The sequence below is a fragment of the Mustelus asterias genome, chromosome 6, assembly GCF_964213995.1.
Source record: "Mustelus asterias chromosome 6, sMusAst1.hap1.1, whole genome shotgun sequence".
NCBI lineage: Eukaryota > Metazoa > Chordata > Chondrichthyes > Carcharhiniformes > Triakidae > Mustelus > Mustelus asterias.
In genome coordinates this window covers 106,676,241-106,693,636 of record NC_135806.1, presented here as the reverse complement: position 1 = coordinate 106,693,636, position 17,396 = coordinate 106,676,241, and the positions used below count along the sequence as shown (strand labels likewise).

Below are 17,396 nucleotides of genomic sequence, written 5' to 3'. Positions count from 1 at the left end.
CCATGGAGATCGTTTGCTTCACTGGCAGTACTGAAAGGGCGTAGCGACTCACTGTGTTAGGGTGAATGAAGCTCTCCGTACTCCCACAGTCAAATAAACAGTTTGTAGTGCGACCGTTTACCTCGATGTCCATCATGGACCTGGCGAGTTGGTGAGGCCTGGATTGGTCCAGCGTAACTGAAGCCACTGTTGGATTTTGCAACGCGGCTGACGGCATCCAAGATGGCGGCCTGCACGGCTCACACGCAGCTGATGGCGCCCAAGATGGCGGCCCCCGCGGGTCGCACGCGGCGCTACTGGGCTTGGAGGTCGATTTCGCCATGCATACCTTCGCGTAATGGCCCTTCTTTCCACACCCAGAGCAGATCGCATCCTTCGCCGGGCAGCATTGTTGGGGGTCCTTCCCCAGGCCGCAGAAGTAGCACTTCGGGCCTCCGGAGACTGCTGCAGTGGTCGGATCATTGGTGGGACATGGCGTAGGCCTGCGGCCCTCCCGGGTACAGAGGTGGCGGCAACTGCAGCGTCCACGATGTGGTCGGGAGTGTAGGCCTCGAGATTACGGAAGGCTACCTCTAACGAGTCGGCAAGCGCCACAGTCCTTTGTAGGTCCAGCCCACCCTGTGCCAGCAGTCGTTGTCAGATATAGTTCGACCTGATACCTGTGACATAGGCATCTCTGATTAAGTCCTCAGTGTTTTGGCGGCTGTTACGGCCTTGCAGTTGCAGGCCCTGCCAAGTGCTCGCAACGCACGCAGGAATTGGTCGCCCGATTCGCCTGGCTGTTGTCTGCGAGTAGCCAGAAGATGTCTGGCGTAGATTACATTAGACTGTTTGTTGTACTGGCCTTTTAAAAGTTCGATCGCATCCTCGTAAGTTTCAGCGTCTCTAATCATCAAGAATACTTGATCGCTTACCCGGGCGTGGAGCACGTGTAACTTGTCGGTTTCGGTCCGGGAGGCAGAGGCAGTGAGGAAAGTTTCGAAACATCGCAGCCAGTGATCGAAGCTGTTAGAGGCTCCTACGGCTTGAGGATCCAATTCCAGTCTATCGGGTTTTAGTATCTGCTCCATCCCAAAACTTTTTGCGAATGAAATTGATGCACTATCAATCAAGCAAAGACTAGTTTGTATGCAAGAACAAATAGGCTTTTATTCGCAAAAGACTTGGAGCACACCCATGCTGATGAACTGGTCCAGAGACTGAGGCAGGGGGGTGGGGAGCAGTCACCTTTATACCTGGACCAGGGGGGGGAGGAGTCTCCGGCAGGGGCATGTCCAGGCATGTCACACACACACAGGCAATAAGCTTAACAGTGGTTTACCACAGAGAGGAAGTCATACCATTCCTAAAGTTGAAATTTGAACCCCACAAGAATCAGATGTCCAGTGTGAATCAGATTGTCTGTAACTATCCAGGTAGTATGGCTGTGCTCACAAGGCTACTAGGAATTTCTCACATTCTCAAGTGGGAAGTTCATACTCCAGCTAAACATTACCAAGATATTGATGAGAATTGTATCGTGGATTTGAAAAGATTTCATATTACCCAGAATGGTGAGCTCACCGTGTCACAAAGTTGATCAATACAGTGGGTTCCAAGCTTGTTTAGATGTCACCCTATAAACACTGAAGTGAACCTGTAGAAGTCACCTGTACTACACCAGCCTCCAGTCTCCCTGCTATTTTGTTGGGAGTTAATACAAAAATGCTCTCCTTTGCATCTAAGGATGACAACAGGAGCAACCTCTGTTCCATCCAAGGTTGAGTGATGAGCTCACCTCTCTGTGACAAGGGATGAAAATCAATATAAACCAAAAAAAAAGTTATTTTCTGAGAGATACGCTGTATTCAAAATGCGTAGATCAGTCATGCAGCGTGGTATGCTGCTGTCACTGACAGCTGCTAAGTAATAATCTGCTGGAAAGTATTAAAGGTATTAAACTCTCGGTAAACTGAATCAGTGCTTTTGGACAAAACAACATTTTAAAATGAAGCAGTTTTGTAATTCGTTTCATATCAACCAAAGAAGTTGGTTTGTTGATGATCATGATTGAAATAAATAACGCTTCACAGTCGTGGTTCACTGAGTATTCTCGATTTGATCCCCTAGGAATTCTTGGCATTTTTTTTCAAACATGTCCTGTTTCATTCAAATTTACCGTGTCTGAAAATAATTTGAATTTGCATTTCTCTGGCTGCAAACTGCATCCATCTACAAGTAGCTGATTATGTATTTGATGGCAACGTAAGAGATGTGACAGTGAAGCGTACAATAATATTACAAACACTTCACTTCATTTTGCCATGATGTGAGTCCTAACATGAAACATTTCTGATAACATGTTCTTAGCTACAGAACCTGTTTCAGGCAATTTTGAATCTATTAAACCACCCCGCGTATATTCCCACCTTTCAAGTGATCCGCATTGACATTATTACATAAACTGGGAGACTGGGTGACTGCCAACTCTGTAAAAAATGTATTGTCCTTGCAAGTGTCAACACATGATATTAAAATATAAAATATTCATTTTTTTTGAACTGTTCACCCACACAGCTAAAGTCAGTAGTCTTCATTAATTGCTGCTTCATATGACTGAGGGCTGCATCCTCAAAAGGTGAGAATATGAATTTGCAGAATAGTAGCTGTATATCAGAACACTAGCTCCATTCCTTAGTGAGTGGATAGATGTCGGAGTTCCATCAACCGAATGGTGGAAAGCAGATTAATCCACGATCTAGCGAATTTTCGAAATAATCAAGGATTTGATTTGTTGAGGGATCCAGCTTCTTATTCTGGTACAATTTTATCTCATAATCCATTTCCAAATGGAGGCTTAACAGAATGACAATTCTTCAAGATTTCTCTTTTGGATGGTAGCCAAGACATTAGCCACAGAAGTGCTGGATGCCAAATACACTTTGATTGTGGTATGTTTGGATGAAAGGATATAATGTGGAGATGCCGGCGTTGGACTGGGGTAAACACAGTAAGAAGTTTAACAACACCAGTCCAACAGGTTTATTTGGTAGCAAAAGCCACACAAGCTTTCGAGGCTCTAAGCCCCTTCTTCAGGTGAGTGGGAATTCTGTTCACAAACAGAACTTATAAAGACACAGACTCAATTTACATGAATAATGGTTGGAATGCGAATACTTACAACTAATCCAGTCTTTAAGAAACAAAACAATGGGAGTGGAGAGAGCATCAAGACAGGCTAAAAAGATGTGTATTGTCTCCAGACAAGACAGCCAGTGAAACTCTGCAGGTCCACGCAACTGTGGGAGTTACAAATAGTGTGACATGAACCCAATATCCCGGTTGAGGCCGTCCTTGTGTGTGCGGAACTTGGCTATCAGTTTCTGCTCAGCGACTCTGCGCTGTCGTGTGTCGCGAAGGCCGCCTTGGAGAACGCTTACCCGAATATCAGAGGCCGAATGCCCGTGACCGCTGAAGTGCTCCCCAACAGGAAGAGAACAGTCTTGCCTGGTGATTGTCGAGCGGATTAGTTGTAAGTATTCGCATTCCAACCATTATTCATGTAAATTGAGTCTGTGTCTTTATAAGTTCTGTTTGTGAACAGAATTCCCACTCACCTGAAGAAGGGGCTTAGAGCCTCGAAAGCTTGTGTGGCTTTTGCTACCAAATAAACCTGTTGGACTTTAACCTGGTGTTGTTAAACTTCTTACTGTGAAAGGATATAACCAGTATACAGTGTCAAGGAGCGATAGGAAATCAGCTGGTGGAAAAGCTCTCCCATGTATGTATGAATATAATCGAATTGAATAAACTATTGTCATAGAATAAACCTCCATTATTTAACAGTTTTGTTTCTATAGATTCCCTGTCATGTTTCCTAACTAAAATCAAACAATGCCATAGATTAAATCCTTCACGCACAATTGTAATTAAGCATCAGTCATTCCGTGAAATAGCCTCCTCACATATTTAGGAACTAACTTTGTGCTACTAGCTCCCACAGGCCATCCCTTTTACTTTCAATTGACTGAATTTTTGCTGTGGGCACGGGAAGCCAGACATTAGGGCCATTTCCGGGTCCAAGCCCCGCCTGCTTCACTATCGCATCGACCAGATTAACTTTACAGGAGGTGGCCAATTAGTAGGTTGCCTCCACGTTTGCCACCCAATTAGGAAGGACAGCTGGCACATATGTGGGAGGGGCCAAAGGGATGGCTAACCAGCAACCCCACTGGGAAAGGTGAGCACTATTCATGAGAAAAAGGAGCAAGAGTGGGCCATCTGCTTAGAGGGGAGGAATCAGAGAGATCGAGTTAAGACACTTTCTCAAAGTGGTTGGGAGTAGGGAGTGATGTCCTTTGGAGTTTTGTCTTGTGATGATGTCTGTTGAGCGTGTTTGGATAATAAGGTGAGAGGGAGTGGTGTCCATATTAGCAGACAAACAATCCTAACATGGACAGCATAGTAAATAACCGAGGCAGATGGCATTTACTGTCAGTAAATGACGTGATGCATTCTGTTTTTAAAAAAGTTAAATAAAAATATACTCGGCATACTTTGAATAGGGAATGCTGAGTAATATGAAAGAGCAAAGGGATTTGGGAATTTAAGCTCATAAAGACATACCTTGGGTGGATAAGGCCATAACAAAAGGCACTGGGTTTTATGGCAAGAGGTATAAAATGTAATGGCAAATCTACAAAACCTTACTAAAACCACAATTCGAGTACTTTGTGCAGTTTTGTGCCCTGTTCTACAAGAAAGATGTTGAAACTGTAGAGAGGGTGCAATGTAGATTCATTAGGCAATTGTCCATTTTGAGGAACTCTCAAGGACCCCACATACCCTGGACATGCTTCCAAAAAGTCTGAGGTCACGTACCAACCGACTCAAGAACAGCTTCTTTCCTGCTGCTGTCAGACTTTTGAATGGACCTACCTCGCATTAAGTTGATCTTTCTCTACACCCTAGCTATGACTGTAACACTACATTCTGCACTCTCTCCTTTCCTTCTCTATGCTTTGTCTGTATAGCGCGCAAGAAACAATACTTTTCACTGTATACTAATACATGTGACAATAATAAATTTTTTAAAACTCTCAATGTAAAGAAAAACTTGATAAATTGGGTATGTTTTATGGTGATTTGACAGCAGTGGTGTGTGGCAGGATGAAAACAGACTGTTTGGATTAGCTGAGGGTTAAGGAAAACATGGATATAGAATTAAATGCAAGAGCTTTAGGGCAAATGGCAGAAGAATATTTTTAACACGTCACTTTCCATTTTTATTTGCCACTGGTCCTCCTTCCCAATTCGTACAGATCCATTTGATTTTGCTTGTTTTCTACTGTTGGATTTCCTCCCCACCACCTCAGTTTGGTGTCATCTGCTAACTTGGATAGCTTTGTTTTTGGCCCCAACACCTTGTAAACATTAACAGCCTCGACAATGACACCAGTGGCACTCTGCTGGTAATTGCCTGATGAAACAGCTCTTTTCATAACCACGATTTGCTTTCTTTGGTTCAGCTAAATTTCAGTTCAACTTGAAAGATTATCTCCAATTTCATCTTGCAGAGTAATTATAGGACAGCACTCCCTACGCCCACCTTATTCGAGTACTTTGTGCAGTTTTTGTGCCCTGTTCTACAAGAAAGATGTTGAAACTGTAGAGAGGGTGCAATGTAGATTCATTAGGCAATTGTCCATTTTGAGAAACTCTCAAGGACCCCACGTACCCTGGACATGCTTCCAAAAAGTCTGAGGTCACGTACCAACCGACTTAAGAACAGCTTCTTTCCTGCTGCTGTCAGACCTTTGAATGGACCTACCTCGCATTAAGTTGATCTTTCTCTACACTCTAGCTATGACTGTAACACTACATTCTGCACTCTCTCGTTTCCTTCTCTATGCTTTGTCTGTAAAGCGCGCAAGAATCCATTTTGCCACTCAGCAACCAAGGGGAGAAGAAGCATCCTGTGTTGCACCCATTTTGAATTTCTTTGTGCCATCAAAGTCTTTCTGGTGGGCAAAGTGTTTTGTGTCCTTCATATTTGGCAACTTACCCTCATCGGCCACCAGTTTTAATGTACCTGGCAGCAGAACTCCTTTATGTAGCTGCTGCAGGACATCACCTCCAGTTTTCTGTGCCAGTTTCCAGCAACAGGGACCTAATTACATTGCTTTCCAGAAGGGTCGGATGCACGCATCAGCCATCGCTCTTAATATCCCTGGGAAAATTGAAAGACAAATCATTACGCCTCGGGAGAAAAAAACGTAGTGTAAACAGAATTGATGTGGATTTCAACTCTGATGTGGGGGGTTACACAATGCACTCATGCCTGCAATGCTCATGAATTATTTTATGACTCCCTTGTGGGATAAATTTTGAATTTGACTGCTTACTTTTACCGGGAGGCTTCAAATGCTCTTCTCAATACAGGGTGTGCAAACACTGGCTGCTTTTGAGAGCACGTCCTGCTAAAATAATCCCCTTGCTCACATGTAGACAAAAACATAAAGGTTAACCATTCACCTTTGGATATACGTCAGTCCCGTGAAGTGTCCATGGAACCACGTCCTTTGATGTGAGACACTTTTGAGGCTACCCTGCTACTGTTGTTGTGGTCCTGTTCAATACATCTTGTTGCTTTTGCACTCCAATCTCCTAACCATTGTGTCTTGTGAGGTAGCCAACAGTTTGCTCTTTCCATGTGTATTCATTTGCTCCACGAAGTGCCAGGTTCTGTGAGCTCAATAATCACACACGCAAGATTTCCAGTGAGACTCTAAAAGAAACTAATTAACTTTAGGCCTTGAGAAGATCATTTTCGGAGTGGAAACACTTCACTGATGATCACTTTGTTTCTACTCCAGAGACCTTGCAAAGCTTCTCATATGTTTCCCAAACTGTTTCCCCCCCCCCCCCCTCCATTTCAAAAAAGAATAATATCCTGAGCTCTGAAAGAGTTCATCATTTTAGATGCTTCATCCTTTATCATTAGCAAGCTGTACAACCTTTGCATTCGCCTGTCACATTTTAACTTAACTGATTAAAAACACATGTATGGAATTTTTCAAAATGAGTTAGTCTACTCTTTTCAGCATGTGAATCACACTGGCAATGTTACTGTTAGACATTTATCAGCACAGTGATGGAAAAATAAGAAGTTGGGTCAGGAGTAGTACATTCAGCCCCTCGAGCTTGCTCACCCATTCGAGAAGAACGTGGCTGAGCAGCATCCCAATTCCTTGAATGTGGCTAAACCACCAGGTCGGGATTTTCCAGCCATTCACTCTGCAGCCGCTGCGAGAAAGGAGAATTTTGCCCTCCGTCAAATCTCCGTTCACTGCAGCAGGATCAGAGAATCACGGACGTGAACGGCTGGAATATCCTGGTCCAGGGCCAGATGATCTACCGCAGAATGTTCAAAGAAAGCAGGGAGGCATTAACAGAGGATTTGACCGTCATTTTCCATCTGGAGGAGTGATGGGAGAACTGGACGGCCTGCTAACGTGGTACCTTTGTTTAAAAAGGGAGTGAGCGATAGACTCTGAGGGACAGGATAAACTGTCACTTAGAAAGGTCCAGAGTATCAGAGACTGTCAGCATGGATTTGTTAATGGAAGAAAAACAGAAAATGCTGTAAAATCTCAGCAAGTCTGCAAGCACCTGTGGGGAGAACAGAGCTAACGTTTCGAGTCTGGATGACTCTTCAGTGTTTGCTTTCATCTTTATTAATGGAAGGTTGTGTCTGACTAATTTGATTGCATTTTTTTTTAGGAAATAATAAGGAGGATTGATGAGGGCAGTGCAGTTGGATTTGAGCAAGGCTTTTGACAAGGCCCCACATGGCAGGCTGGTTAAAAAAATAAAAGCCCGTGGGATTCAGGGCAATGTAGCAAGCTTGATACAAAATTGGCTCAGTGACAGGAAACAAAGCATAATTGTTGATAGATGTTTTTGTGACTGGAAGGCTGTTTCCAGTGGAGTTCTACAGGGCTTAATACTAGGTGCCTGCTTGTCAGAATAAATGATTTGGATGTAAATATGGGAGAATGATCGAGATGTTTGCAGATGACACACAAATTGGCTGCATGGTTGATTGCGAGGAGGATCGCTGTGGACTGCAGGAAGATCTCAACGGACTGGTTTTGTGGGCAGAAAAGTGGTAAATGGAATTCAACCAAGAGAAATGTGAGGTGTTGCATTTGGGGAGGTCAAACAAAGCATAGGCGGCACACTGGTTAGCACTGCTACCTCACAGCGCCAGGGACCCGTGTTCATTCCAACCTCGGGTGACTGTCCGTGTGGAGTTTGCATGTTCTCCCCGTGTCTACGTGGGTTTCCTCCGGGTGCTCCGGTTTCCCCTCTCAGTCCAAAGATGTGCAGGTTAGGTGGATTGGGCATGCTAAATTTCCCCTTAGTGTCAGGGGGATTAGCAGGGTAAATACATGGGGTTGCAGGTTAGAGCCTGGGTGTTGTCGGTGCAGGCTGAATGGGTCGAATGGCTTCCTTCTGCATAGTCACAGAGTCATAGTCATAGAGGTTTACAGCATGGAAACAGGCCCTTCGGCCCAACTTGTCCACGCCACCCTTTTTGCAGAGTTTCTGTAATTCAAAGATTACACAATAAATGGGAGGTTACTGAGAGATATAGAGGAAGTGAGGGACCTTGGAGTGAATATCCACAGATCCCTGAAGGTAGCAGTTCAGGTCAATAAGATGGGTTAAGAAAACATATGGAAGCTTTTCATTTATTAGCTGCGGCACAGAATATAAGAACAGGGAGGATATGCAGGAACCAACTAAAACATTAGTTAGGCCACAACTTGTGTGCAGATCAGGTCACCTCATTACAGAAAGGATGTAATTGCATTAGAGAGGGTGCAGAGGTGATTTACAAGGATATTGTCAGGACTGGAAAATTGAAGCTACGAGGAATGATTGGATAGGCTGTTTTGGTCTTGGAACAGAGGAGTCTGACGGGAGATTTAATTGCAGTGTACAAAATTACGAAGGGTCTATTTACTTTAGCAGAGAGATCAGTGACTAGGGGGCATAGGTTTCAAGTGATTGGTAGAAGGATTAAAGAGAAGATGAGGAAAAACATTTTACTCAGAGGGTTGTGGGGGTCTGGAACTCACTGTCTGAAAGGGTAGAGACGGAAACCCTCAACTCATTAAAAAAGTGTCTGGGTGTGTACCTGAAGTGTTGGAACACGCAGGGCTTCAGCCAAATGCTGCAATATGGGATTAGGCTGAGTGTATGATTTTTTGGCCGGCTAAGACCAGGAGCCTCTTTCTACACTTTCCATGATTCTATTCCTTGTACTTACCTTTGCTCCATATTCCTTTATAACTTAAATAACAAAGATCTAGTGATCTCAGTCCTGAGAGCAGTCTGGGTAAAATGCCCCTGAAACATGAGGGTGATTATTAAGAGGATTAAAACTGTCCAACCCATGATCACATTTTGTAACCAACATTGAGAGTTAGTGGGTGGCATTCTCCCAAAAAAATTCCAAGTGTCAAATTCATGTAAAAACTGGAGTAAATCGCACTGTTTTTTTTCAGCGGGGGTTTCAAAATGAATTTCCCACACTCTATGCACTGGAGAGTGCACAAGGATCATTCACTCCAGAAACCAGTGTGCTGGAAACTATTCCCGCTGGAGAGGCCGGCAACATAGCGCTGAGTGGGCCACTGCGCATGCGCCGATCTGTCATTGCGGAGATTGGCGGATGCGCAATGGTTCCTGTCTGCCGGTCTCCCGATTGCCAGCCAGCCCCACGACCCCTGCATCACCGGCCCTCCAACTCTCTAGGGATAAGGGGGTAGGACCTGGGTAGGATTGTGGTTGGTGCAGAATCGATGGGCCAGATGGCCTCTTTCTGCACTGTAGGGTTTCTATGATTCCCTCATGGCCTGATCGCTGATCCTCCAAACATGGACCAGCCTTGACCCCCCCCCCCACTGCCCGTGGTCTCGTCTCAGTGTGAACTAGATTTCCCACCTCCCAGCAACCCCCCCAAGCAGGCTGCCCCCACCCCCCCCCCCCCCCCCCCCCAACCCTGATAGCCAGACCCGATCGCTGGCCTCCCCCCTCCCCCACCGATCCCGACTGCAAAGTGGCAGTGGGCACCTCCCACCCCTGCAGATTGCCTCCCAGAGGCTCCACCCCCATCAGGCCCACCTCTTGGCACTGCCCCATTCCCAGTGTGCAGTGCCAAGATGCCCCCTGGGCATTGGCACTTTGCTCCTGGGGCAGTACCAGGAGCACAAGCAGGCATTGCCAAGGTGGCAATGCCCAGCGAGCACATCCCTGCCGCCCAACCCCCTGGGGGGCCTCAATTGCACCCCCCCCCCCCCCCTTCATTCCAGTGGGCCGCCAGCTCCCTGTAAATGGGGAGATATAGTAAACCCCACTGGAGTGAAATACAGGGCAGGGGGGGGGGGGGGGCGGGGTGGGGGGGGGGCCTGGAGACTTCAGTCCCAGGCTGGCTAATCACATTTAAATTATATTACAATGAGCTGGTGCATTTATTGGGCAGCAGTTCGTTGACGGCGCTGGGAGAGGTGCAGAGACCCGGACACACATTGCGAATTGGCCGCCTCTGGAGTCTCTCGGCCCACTGCACTCAAATAGCAGCACAGCGGGATGGGGGAATTCTCCCCACTGTTCCTGAAATATAGAACATGCCCGCTGATGCCCTCCAGCGATATATTGGTGTTAGTGGTAGGGCACCTAATTTGCATAAGGCAGGCAGACTCGAACACAATTTCTGGTGTATCTCAAGTGCCCACCTGCTCAGCACAGCCCAAAATCCAGACACTTGCTCACCATTAGTTGAAGAAAAAACTGTCTGGCTGCTTCCCCCACCTCTGCCTTGTATGCTTTTCTACATTGTGTAAGGGACCCAGTGAAGTTTCTTTTTTTGATAAAAATGCTATTCTTCTGGAATTTAGATTTCCTCAGGTGGCTCCCACTTCCAGCTGGTTAGTATTCTTCATCTCACTGGGTGAGTCTGCCTCCAGTATTCCTGTCCCTGAATAAAGCAGGAATGTGGGAATTGCCAGCAGAGGGCATTCCCCAGGCCAGTTCGGCCACCCATTGATATTTGCCTCAAAAGGAACAGATGGAGATTCCGCCTCCACAAGGTAGCATAGGAAATCCACGGTCACACCTCATCTGCTTTCCAGTAGCTTCCATTGATAAGTAACCTGCCTCAGTTACGTTTGAAGTCCAGCAGAGCATTGGAAAGTTTGGGGGCTATTTTGTTTCATAACAGAAACTGAACTGGACATATAAATACTGTGGCTACCAGAGACTGGGAATTCTGCGGCAAGTAACTCATCTCCTGACCCCCCAAAGCCTGTCCACTATCTACAAGGCACAAGCGAGGGATATGATGGAACGCTCTCCACCTGCCTGGATGAGTTCAGGTCCAACAGCACTCGAGAAGCTTGACACCATCCATGACAAAGCAGTCCGCTTGATTGGCATCCCATCCACAAATATTCACTCCTTCACCATCGGCGAACAGTGTCAGCATCTACAAGATACAGTGCAGTAATTCACCAAGGATCCTTAGGCAGCATCTTTCAAACCCACGACTGCTGCCATCTAGAAGGACAAGGGCAGCAGACAAATGGGAATACCACCACCTGGAAGGACTTCTCCAAGCCACTCACCATCCTGACTTGGAAATATATTGCCATTCCCTCGCTGTCGCTGGATCAAAATTCTTAACACTCTCCCTAACAGTACTGTGGGTGTACGTACATCACAGGGACTGCAGCAGTTCAAGAAGGCAGCTCCCAACACCACCACCTCAAGGGCAAATAAGAATGGACAATAAATGCTGGCCTAGCCAACAACGCCCACATCCTGTAAATGAATTTTTAAAATGATGTAAATGATATGACTGAACATAAATAGATGCGGGAGTGGACCACATGCACCCTTGTCTGTTAGTTGAAATTTGTGTGGTTTTTTTGATCATTTCATTCACCTCTGACTTCTAGATGCTTCCTAATAGCTGAGTAAAGAATCTACCTGCCGGTGATCATAAAGCCACATTAACAGCTTTGGCAGAATGAGGGTGTTCAACCCTTGTGAAGAAACACCAATGAAGGAGAGTGAGGACTATCAAATATTTGTTTAGAAATATGTATTTTTATTCACGAACATTTAGATGGGTTAAAACTGTTTATATTTATTCTACATATGGATTTTTATCTGTTGTAATTACTAAGACAATCGGGACTTTGTTCCCACATCACGGTGGGATTTAATCTATGGCTTCAAAGAAAGACGTATAATTAGTCACAAAAATCTTCTTAACACTTCAGTTGTGTTTGTCAGATAAATTACAGCCAAATCTTAATGCCACATGTACAATCTGTCACCCTGTTATTATTATTTCTTGTAGGAAGAAAATGAAATCCTTCTTTGAAGTCTGGAAAATAGACGAAGGGAAAGAACTGATCGACTGGGTGATGGTGAATAAGTAGAGATTAATTTTTCCCCTTTTCTTGAATAAATCTATCTACATGAGATGCTAATCTCCAGCTTTGGTGTGTTTGGAAGGAATGTTGTGGTTCTGCATCAAAGCTGACGGGATGTTTTCCTTGCACTGTCTATAAAGTTAGCTGTCGCGTTTTAGACACTTGCTCCTGCTTTGTCCTTATTCATTCGCGTTTGCATTCTCCAATGTAAATGCTGGAACTCGAGATACACGTAGATAGGGAAGTACAATCAGCCCACCTTGGCTCATTCATCCAGCAAACCTCACGGACTCTGCTTCCTATTACAGCAGCCAACCACCTCTTAATTGATTTAGAGGCTTTTTTGCTTTTGCTTACCCAACTGCCAGTTCTGTGCATCAAGATTTTTTTTAATGTCACTCACAAATCTCAACAGTTTGAACATCTGCCTCTCACCCTCAGCCAGAGAATCTCGAGGTGTTTTTATAACAATTAGCCTATTTCACGAAGGTATTGCCAGAAATACTATCTTGGAAAGAGTCCCTAAACTGAATACAGAGAACATTGTTCAGCACTGAATCCTGATTGCATTTTGTATCGGTTTTTTTTAAAGATAAAGGAAACTGTAGATTCCGCACCCCCTGCTGAACCCTTTGTTTTTTCGCTGAATGCCGTGAAGTTGAAACTAAGCAAACTTTGTAAAAAATAAAATAATTAGTTGAAATAAAGTTACCCTTCACATTCCCTTTATTGCTGCTCATGCAGGGAGCTGAACCAGGAAAGGATGACATGTGTGAACCTGCTGCTTTTTAACAGGAAGATTGTGTTTAACCCATGCTGTATTTTGTCAGGAATTGAACTCGCCATTGGTGAGAAATAATAATGCAGGGAAAAAAAATCGTGTCCGCCTAAAAAAAAAATTGTAATTCCGCGTTAAATTCAAAAACAGTATGTGTGTAATGTATTGTAAACCAAACCAAATAAATTATAATTTTATTTTGTTGTGCCGTTATTTCTATGATAGTCGTGAATGATGTCTTACGTTCATTTTTTCATACTTTGTGAAGAAAGAAACTAATTGTTGGCAGCCATTCGATCGAATGGCGGAGCAGACTCGATGGGCCGAATAGCCTGATTCTCCTCCTATACCTTATCTTAGTTTATCTACCTTATGGCAGCAGAAGCTTTTCAATGTTTTATTCAGGAATCCATTCTTCACCGGATAGTGGGTTTCAGTGACCCCTTTGACCTTGAGAGCCACCTCCAAGTGTGATCTGGCCTGCCGTTCAGAATCACTGAAGTAGTTTGTTTGATAGCAGGCAGAAATGTGAACCTTCCCAGATGGGCACATGGAAGGAAATACATGCTGCTTCCCCGGATATCAGCTCTAATAAAAACTGGAAGCGCTCAGCTGGTCAGGCAGCATTTGTGGAAAGGGGACCAGAATTAACGGGCAGGATTTTCCCAGGCAAGGGAGACAGTTTTGAGTATGTACAGGGAGTTAAATCTCTTGAGCATGACATCGGATCAGGATCCCGACATCACCCACTCTCTTCCAGGTTTTACCAGGATGAGATTGAAAGTAGACTGCAGAGCTCTGAGAAGCAGAGGGATCTGGGTGTCCTAGTGCATGAATCACAGAAGGCTAGTATACAGGTACAGCAAGTAATTAGAAAAGCTCGCAGAATCACAGAATTGTTATGGTGTAGAACGAGGCCATTTAGCCCATTCTGTCTGCACCAGCTCTCCAAATGAACATCATGACTTAGTGCCATTCCCCTGCCTTTTCCCTGTACCCCTGCACATTGTTTTTATTCAAGTAATTATCCAGTGCCCTCTTGAATGCCTCGATTGAACTTGCCTTCACCACATTTCCAGGAACTGCTCGTTGTGTGAAAATAATTTTTCTCACATTGCATTTGCTTCTTTTGCAAATCATTTAGAATCTATGCCCTCTCGTTTTTGATCCTTTTACAAGCTAATAAAATGTTATTGATTATTGTGAAGAGAATTGATTACAAAAGTAGGAAGATTATACTTCAGTTGTATAGGGCAGTGGTGAGACCACATCTGAGTATTGTGTACAGTATTGGTCTCCTTAATTAAGGAAAAATGTAAATGTGTTAGAAACAGTTCAGAGACGATTTACTAAACTAATACCAGAAATGAGTGGGTTGTCTTATGAGGAAAGGTTGGAGAGATTAGGTTTGTATCCAATAGAGTTTAGAAGGGTAACAGGGGACTTGATCGAAACATTTAAGATCCTGAGGGGTATTGACAGGGTGGATGTGGTGCAGATGTTTCATCTTATTGAAAAATCTATGAATAGAGGTCACTGTTTAAAAATAAGAGGTTGCTCATTTAAGACAAATGAGGAGAAGCTTTTCTCTGAGGGTCATGAGTCTCTGGAACTCTCAACAGGCAGTGGAAGCAAAGTCTTTGAATCTTTTTAAGGCAGAGCGAGATGGATTCTTGATAAGCAAGGGGGTGAAAGGTTATTGGGGATATGAATGTGGAAAATAAGTTACAATCAGATCAGCCATGATCTTATTGAAAGACAGGGCAGGCTTAAGGGGTCGAGTGGCCTACTCCTGCTCCTTGTTCATTTGTTTATATGAATAGGGAACCTCCTTGGATGTATTGGGAAACCAATTAAGATACTTTAAACGTACAAACTAGGAGCAGGAGTAGGCCATTCAGCCCTTTGAGTCTGTTCTGCTATTCAGTGTCATGGCTGATCTGATTGTATCCTCAACTCCATCCCCACCTACCCCTGATAAAGGAATCTATCTACCTCTGCCTTTAAAAATATTCAAAGACTTTGCTTCCACTGCCTTTTGAGGAAGAGAGTTCCAGAGACTCATGAACCTCAGAGAAAAAACTTCTCATCTGTCTTAGATGAGCAACCCCTGTTTTTCATTTGGATGAGAATTTAGGAGGCATGGTTAGTAAGTTTGCAGATGACACCAAGATTGGTGGCATAGTGGGCAGTGAAGAAAGTTATCTCCAATTGCAACGAGATCTTGATCAATTGGGCCAGTGGGCTGACGAACGGCAGATGGAATTTAATTTAGATAAATGCGAGGTGATGCATTTTGGTAGATCGAACGAGGGCAGAATTTACTCAGTTAATGGTAGGGCATTGGGGAGAGTTATAGAACAAAGAGATCTAGGAGTACAGGTTCATAGCTCCTTGAAAGTAGAGTCGCAGATGGAGAGGGTGGTGAAGGAAGCATTCGGCATGCTTGGTTTCATTGGACAGAACATTGAATACAGGAGTTGGGACGTCTTGTTGAAGTTGTATAAGACATTGGTAAGGCCACACTTGGAATACTGTATACAGTTCTGGTCACCCTATTGAAAGGATATTATTAAACTAGAAAGAGTGCAGAGAAGATTTACTAGGATGCTACCGGGACTTGATGGTTTGAGTTATAAGGAGAGGCTGGATAGACTGGGACTTTTTTCCCTGGAGCATATGAGGCTTAGGGGTTATCTTATAGAAGCCTAAAAAAATAATGAGGGGCATAGAGAAGGTCAATATCTTTTCCCAAAGGTAGGGGAGTCTAAAACTAGAGGGCATAGGTTTAAGGTGAGAAGGGAGAGATGCAAAAGGGTTCAGAGGGGCAATGTTTTTAACACAGAGGGTGGTGAGTGTCTGGAACAAGCTGCCAGTAGTAGAGGCGGGTACAATTTAGTCTTTTAAAAAGCATTTAGACAGTTACATGGGCAGCATATATGAATTCAATATAATTAAAGTGTGCTACAGTGAAATCACAATGAGTCCAACTTGGGTGACAGTAAATTCTGGTTATGTCGTCAATCACTCCCGCCAGCAGAATAGAAAATCCCCTAGAATGAAATCTATGATCGGCTGAAATTCTGCACTGGGAACTCTCGATTCACCAAAGTCGTCTTAAGTTTGGCATATGACAGCACTGACCAGTCAGAGCAGAGCCACTATCACTCAAGGTTGAAATAAAGTTGGGGTCCTGTAACATTATCAAATCCTGATCTACACACTTAAGGAAAACCCCACATGCTTTGGGGGGCTTATCTGCCCATTCAATAGCTTTGAGTTGAACATGTGGCTGGCCGAACTAATGTTGGTTTCCTGTAGCTAAGTGGACCTGGGATGTTTAAACTGCCCTCCAATGTAAGTTAAAATGTGGCCCTGTAGATTCAGTGACTGGGTGAAATTAGTAATAATTCTCATAAAGCTCTCGAATAAGGTTACACCATTAATAAGATCTGTATTCTGTTTTTCAATTTTTAAGTTATTTTAATCCATGCACGTGATTTTATTTAATAATGGCCGTCTCTGATAAATGAGAAAATCTCACTTCCACTCGGTGTCCCATTTACAATAAAATCCCGATGTATCGAAACCCAGGGGATCCGCCCACAAAATTTGGTTAGGCGGAATCTGGTGACGCCACATTCCCACATAAATACATCTCCACGTGACCCCATGTGCTGACAAGTGTGTTTGCCAAAACCAACAGATTTGAATGCCAAATGAAAATACGGTAAAGCAGTCATGTGTGAAAAAAGTCTCTTCAATTTGTTCACATCTCACAATGGCCTGACCTTGTGAAAGGCCGGAGATTTGCATTGAAAAAGACTGGGGGTTAGCTCTGTAATCTTTTCCTGCTTAGTGTGCTGTGGTTGGCCATACGCAATGCAGTGCACCAGCTCATCAATGTAGTCGGGCATGTTTTCGTGCTGCAATGTGAAATCCCAGAGCAGCTTTGCGGCATTGGCCAGGGAATTGATGGGCGAGCGGGTGGGCATTCATCGGACTCTTCAGGATCATTGACCTTCTTAGGCTTCATGCTTTTACGCTCTTGTGTGGTCTGATTGGTCAGTGCTGTCATATGCCAAATGTAGGCGACCTTGATCAATCAGGAGTTACCAGTGCGGAAATTC

At 44.3% G+C, this 17,396-nt stretch overlaps 1 protein-coding gene across 1 annotated transcript in view; it reads left to right on the top strand.

Annotated features, from left to right (window-relative positions):
* The window catches only part of msh3 (mutS homolog 3 (E. coli)), a 278,450-nt gene extending 264,973 nt beyond the window's left edge, over positions 1 to 13,477 (top strand). The window contains exon 23 of the mRNA XM_078213881.1: positions 12,413 to 13,477. Coding sequence (XP_078070007.1) covers positions 12,413 to 12,494 — 82 coding nt within the window. The 3' untranslated portion in view covers positions 12,495 to 13,477. The remainder of the gene's footprint in view (positions 1 to 12,412) is intronic.
* Positions 13,478 to 17,396: the final 3,919 nt, after the last annotated feature.